The following is a 5,953-nucleotide window of genomic DNA, read 5'->3' on the forward strand; positions in this document are numbered from 1 at the left end:
GGACGAGCCGCCTTAATGTGACAGAGCAGCGGCGTCAAACTCAAATTCACAGTGGGCCGAATTTAAAAACTGGGACAAAGTTGCAGCCAAACTCAAAATCTACAAAGAAGAAGAAAGCACTGCAAATGTGCATGTGGTGTTTTCATCTGTTTTTAGTAATTTTGTCACGTTTTTGTGGTGTTTTCATCCGTTTTTAGTCGTTTTGTCACGTTTTTGTCGTGTTTTCATCCGTTTTTAGTTGTTTTGTCATGTTTTTGTGGTGTTTTCATCCGTTTTTAGTCGTTTTGTCACGTTTTTGTGGTGTTTTCATCCGTTTTTAGTAATTTTGTCACGTTTTTGTGATGTTTTCATCAGTTTTTAGTAATTTTGTCACGTTTTTGTGATGTTTTCATCCGTTTTGTCACGTTTTTGTGATGTTTTCATCAGTTTTTAGTCGTGCAAATGTGCATGTTTCCTTCTCTCCAGATGTGTAACGTTGAACCTTTTCAGTGCAGCTCCTTTTCTCCCTCTTTCTTTTGTCACGTTTTTGTGGTGTTTTCATGTGTTTTTAGTCGTTTTGTCACGTTTTTGTGGTGTTTTCATCCGTTTTTAGTTGTTTTGTCACGTTTTTGTGGTGTTTTCATCCATTTTTAGTAATTTTGTCACGTTTTTGTGGTGTTTTCATCCATTTTTTGTAATTTTGTCACGTTTTTGTGGTGTTTTCATCCATTTTTTGTAATTTTGTCACGTTTTTGTGGTGTTTTCATCCGTTTTTAGTAATTTTGTCACATTTTTGTGGTGTTTTCATCCGTTTTTAGTCGTTTTGTCACGTTTTTGTGGTGTTTTCATCCGTTTTTAGTCATTTTGTCACGTTTTTGTGGTGTTTTCATCCGTTTTTAGTCGTTTTGTCACATTTCTGTGGTGTTTTCATCCGTTTTTAGTCGTTTTGTCACGTTTTTGTGGTGTTTTCATCCATTTTTAGTAATTTTGTCACGTTTTTGTGGTGTTTTCATCCATTTTTAGTAATTTTGTCACGTTTTTGTGGTGTTTTCATCAGTTTTTAGTAATTTTGTCACGTTTTTGTGGTGTTTTCATCCGTTTTTAGTCGTTTTGTCACGTTTTTGTGGTGTTTTCATCCGTTTTTAGTCATTTTGTCACGTTTTTGTGGTGTTTTCATCCGTTTTTAGTCGTTTTGTCACATTTCTGTGGTGTTTTCATCCGTTTTTAGTCGTTTTGTCACGTTTTTGTGGTGTTTTCATCCATTTTTAGTAATTTTGTCACGTTTTTGTGGTGTTTTCATCCATTTTTAGTAATTTTGTCACGTTTTTGTGGTGTTTTCATTAGTTTTTAGTAATTTTGTCACGTTTGTGTGGTGTTTTCATCCGTTTTTAGTCGTTTTGTCACGTTTTTGTGGTGTTTTCATCCGTTTTTAGTCGTTTTGTCACGTTTTTGTGGTGTTTTCATCCGTTTTTAGTCATTTTGTCACGTTTTTGTGGTGTTTTCATCCGTTTTTAGTCGTTTTGTCACATTTTTGTGGTGTTTTCATCCGTTTTTAGTCGTTTTGTCACGTTTTTGTGGTGTTTTCAACAGTTTTTAGTAATTTTGTCACGTTTTTGTGGTGTTTTCATCTGTTTTTAGTCGTGCAAATGTGCATGTGTCCCTTCTCTCCAGATGTGTAACGTTGACCCTTTCCAGTGCAGCTCCTTGTTCTTGTCGTGGTGTTTCTCATGTTTGATTCTTTGGTTACAGCCACGGTGACTCTGCAGACGAGACAAACTGTTTTTGGTAATTTTGTCACGTTTTTGTGCTGTTTTGCGTCTGTTTATAGTTATTTTTTTCACCTTTTCGTGGTGTTTTCATCTGCTTTTAGTCGATTCTTCACTTTTTGTGGTGTTTTCAACTTTCTTTACTAAAAAATGAAAAAAACACTGCAAATGTGCAGACGAGACAAACAGCTCTTTACCTTCACACACAGATCATCTGCTGAAAACTCCTGTCCTCCATCTTTCTTTGGGTCGTTTTTGGGGAGGGGTGGATTCAGTGTGTCTGCAGAGGCTGGCAGCATGGATGCTCATGTAGACGTGTATGTGCTTTATACTCACGGACCAGCTCTCATAGAACCTTGATATGATCTTTGGGGCCAAATATAATTACACCGCGGGCCAGATTTGGCCCATGGGCCTGAGTTTGACACCCCTGTGATAGAGGAATACTTAACAGTTTTAAACAGGTCAAGAGATACCTGGACCGTTGAGCAGCACATCATTGAAACTTCAGGATCCAGGACATGTAATGTGAATAACACACATCTCCTTCTGATCCGCTACAGATAAAAGTACCTGATGTTCATTATGCAATCAATAAAAAGTGCCTGTGAAATGGCATTTGTGCTGTAGAGGCTTTAATGACCTTCGCAGTAACAGTCGTCCACTTAGGAATATGTGAATAACCACAGTTTAAGTGTAAATCCAGCACAAAATCATCCCAGGGTCTTTTTCCGCGCTTACATTCATCAAATAAACCAAGAGACAGTTTGTTTCTGTAACAACTATTAAAGGTGAAATCCAGGAGAGATGCTAACAGCCGGGCGTGGCTAACAGTGGTTAGCTCGGGGCAGCACGGTGAAGGCATTCAAAGGTCTTTTTTAACCACTAATGCTGCTGAAAATAACAGCAAACCTCTGCAGCAGCATGAGAAGAGTCCCTACACACACAACAAAGCAGAAATGAGCTCCTTCCTTTGGGATTGACTTTGTTTTATATGTGGAAAAGACCTGAAATGCACCTGGAAAGTTCACTTTCTTTGCTTTGTATCATTTTATTGATGCCTATATTTATTTTAATATTATTTTTGTTTTTATAAAATCACATGAATTCAACCATGGGGTCGTTTTTCTTTTAGTTTTCATCAGAAAATCTTGTTTTCAGCCTCTGAAACCTGGAAATATCTGATTTTCTCTGTTTGATTTCACATTAAACTGAATATTTTTGGACAAAACAAAACATTTAAAGACATTTTTCATCATGTTGGGACATTTGATTCACTCTGAAGACATTTGTGACGTCATCAGGTCACTTTAAGCTCATTTTGTGGGGACATCTTTTCATTTTTAACCACAAAACAAAGCAGCAATGGGCTCCTTCCACTGTAATGGACTTTACTATGAGAGGAGCTGGTACAGGGGCCAGTAGGTAAGTCTTTAAAACACTCTTTAATAAACTCTGGCTTCACTAACTACGCTGATGCTGCTTTGTTGTGTGTGTAGGGACTCTTCTCATGCTGCTGCAGAGGTTTGCTGTTATTTTCAGCAGCATTAGTGGTTAAAAAAGACCTTTGAATGCCTTCACCGTACTGCCCCGAGCTAATCACGTCTTAATGCAAGTGCTTCATTGTTTGATGCTTTGGTTTTTGTTTAAAGGTTGAACGTGTAGAATCTTTTTTAAAAGCTATTTTTTTTTTAACCCACGGGCGTTTTGAGGGAAACAGAATGAAAGTTTTGCTTTTCCTTAAAAAATATATTTAGTCTGAATTAATATTTGACAATGACTTCCTGTCCCGTTGTGTTTTCATAGCAGCAGCCAATAGCGTTGGGCGTTGCTGGTTGCCACGGTTGTCTGTTGTTGGGTGCAGCTACTGTAGGCTGGCACTGGGTGAAATGGAGTTAGCCAATCCTGCAGCTGCTTCTTTGTCCCAGCAGCTGAGTGAGCGGAGACGGGCAACAACCAGAGTCACTATAGGCCGAGCACTCACTCCATGGACTGAGAGAAAGGAGAGGAACGCCATTCAAACGCACGCCCACATGGCTACGCTGCTCCTGGATGCTAACATCACTTTCATCTGCACTTAGCTCTAACGGCTAACGCTAACGGCTAACGCTAACGGTCGGTCAAACTCCTCTAATCCTTGTTTTGATGCTGTGATTTTCTGGAGGGGACGGGTTCAAACAGGCTCAAACAGACTCCGGTCTCCTGGAGCTACTGGGCCGGGTCTGACCAACCCGGCAACCCCACTGCTGGACTTCTTTTTTGTTGTTGAGACGACGATCTTGAGACACTAGATGGAGCCGTTCTGCTCATTCTACACATTCAACCTTTAACATGACTCTGAAACATTATAACGACACTTAAAGGTCAGAAAAACAGAGGTTCTCTAAAGAACGTGCCGGAGGTCGCTGACCCCCGATGAAGAACACATAAAACCGATAAATATGTGAATAACCCAAGAAAAGAGACGTAAAGAACCTGCAGAGATCCAGGGAAGGTTATGGCGACTCCCTACCTCAGTGTTCGCGTCAGAGCGCCACCACCACCGTTTGTAAACTCACCACAGCCCGACTTCACACGTTATCATAGAGAGAGTGACAGAAACAGCCGTGTTATTATTATAATACTGTATATTTCACAGATTACAGCATTAGTTTGAGTCTTTCAGGAGAAACACACGTCACAAAAGGTCCACGTTCACCGGCAGTGACAGCGAGGAGGAAGATTAAAGTAGAAAAAAGTAGAAAAGAGCGAGAAAAGTAAAAATATAATGGTCCCAGTAACGTCCCGTAACAGTCCCGCGCCCCCTGTTCCTGCGCTCCAACAACGATCTGCTCTTCTGCAGGAATATTTTGGTGTTTCATATAAAAATACAACTCCTACTTTTCTCTTAAATATAAAAGATCTGGTGGAAATGTGAGTTTTTTCCGTTGTAGAAAGTGAGGACGTTGAGGCGACCGCAGGTGCGCCGCGTCCCCTCCGAGGTCTCCGTTGGTTGTTTCGTTATAAGGCACGTTGTTTCTCCGTATCCCTCCGCCGTCACAGCGCAAACACGCCGATAACACTCGGTCCGTCTGCGTCAGACGGGCTGAAGCGTCGACAGTTTCGCCGCCTGGACAAAAGAGAAGAAGACACAGAGAGTGAGAAAGTGAGAATCGTGCGTTTGAGCGTGAGGAAGTCGGAGGAGAAGATCCGCCACCAACACCGAATCGATCAGGATTAAACAGGCGACAGAGTGAAGCGGCGAGCATGCACCTCTGAGTGAGTCCGCTGCGTTTATCCGTTAAGATTAAAGCAATCACACGTTTGTTCATCCTCTTGGTGCGACGCAAGTTTGAAGAGCGTTCTGCCTCCAACGCAGTTCAACTCTGGTCACCTGGGGCCTCATGTGTAACCCTCATCCAGGGAATGGAAAGGCTGCAACTAACGGTTATTTGCTTAATCTCAATTAATCGATTACTTGTTTGTCAATAAAATGTCAGAAAATGGTGAAAATGTCCCTTTTTTTGTCCAGAACTCAAAGACGTCCACTTTACGTCTCAGAGGACGAAGAAAACGGAAAATATTCACATTTAAGAAGCTAAAATCAGAGAATTTGGACTTTTATTTTCTTTAAAAAACGAGTGAGACTGATTTTCTATTTGGCAAAATAGTTGCAGATTAATTCAGGGCGCACTCCCACTGTGCCTCCGTCCCGTGCCCGAGCACGTTTCACGGGTAAAGTCTGGTTCCTTTGACCAGTGTGAGTGCAACCGTACCACGTCTAGGAGCGGCACGCTTGCCGTCCACAGCTCGTTTGGGAGAGGTGGGCTTTAGTAAAGCACGTTTGCACGTGTACGAGCACGAGCGCACGTGTACGAGCACAAGGCCTACGGCGGTTCTGAGGTCATTTCCTGTGCGCCTGTTGGGACGTAGAAAAAAGAAGGAGGGACCATGAGCGGACATTTCAAACAATGGCGGTGAAAGGTTCACGTTGGTGTGATGCGGAGGTGGAGTGTTTACTGCAGATTTGGTCGATGAAAAGATTCAAAAACAGTCGACAAGACGCACAAAAACTCCGAGGTCTACGGAAAGATCTGGAAACAAAGCCACGCATCGCCATGACGTCATCAATGCGTGTGACGTGTTACGGCGTGATGACGTATAGGCAGCAAGAAGCATTCTCCGAGGCCCAGGTAGTGTGAGTACAAACGGGCCTGGAGGGGGGGACA

At 41.9% G+C, this 5,953-nt stretch overlaps 1 protein-coding gene across 3 annotated transcripts in view; it reads right to left on the reverse strand.

Annotated features, from left to right (window-relative positions):
• Positions 1-4,015: 4,015 nt before the first annotated feature.
• Positions 4,016-5,953, reverse strand: part of slc10a7 (solute carrier family 10 member 7) — a 13,448-nt gene continuing 11,510 nt past the window's right edge. For 2 of the 3 annotated variants that reach the window (XM_083937234.1, XM_083937233.1), the window contains one exon: positions 4,016-4,854. In XM_083937234.1, coding sequence (XP_083793360.1) covers positions 4,822-4,854 — 33 coding nt within the window. In that variant the 3' untranslated portion in view covers positions 4,016-4,821. The remainder of the gene's footprint in view (positions 4,855-5,953) is intronic. The other variant, XM_083937235.1, reaches the window with a different exon arrangement.

Source organism: Echiichthys vipera (assembly GCF_963691815.1).
Source record: "Echiichthys vipera genome assembly, chromosome: 22".
NCBI lineage: Eukaryota > Metazoa > Chordata > Actinopteri > Perciformes > Trachinidae > Echiichthys > Echiichthys vipera.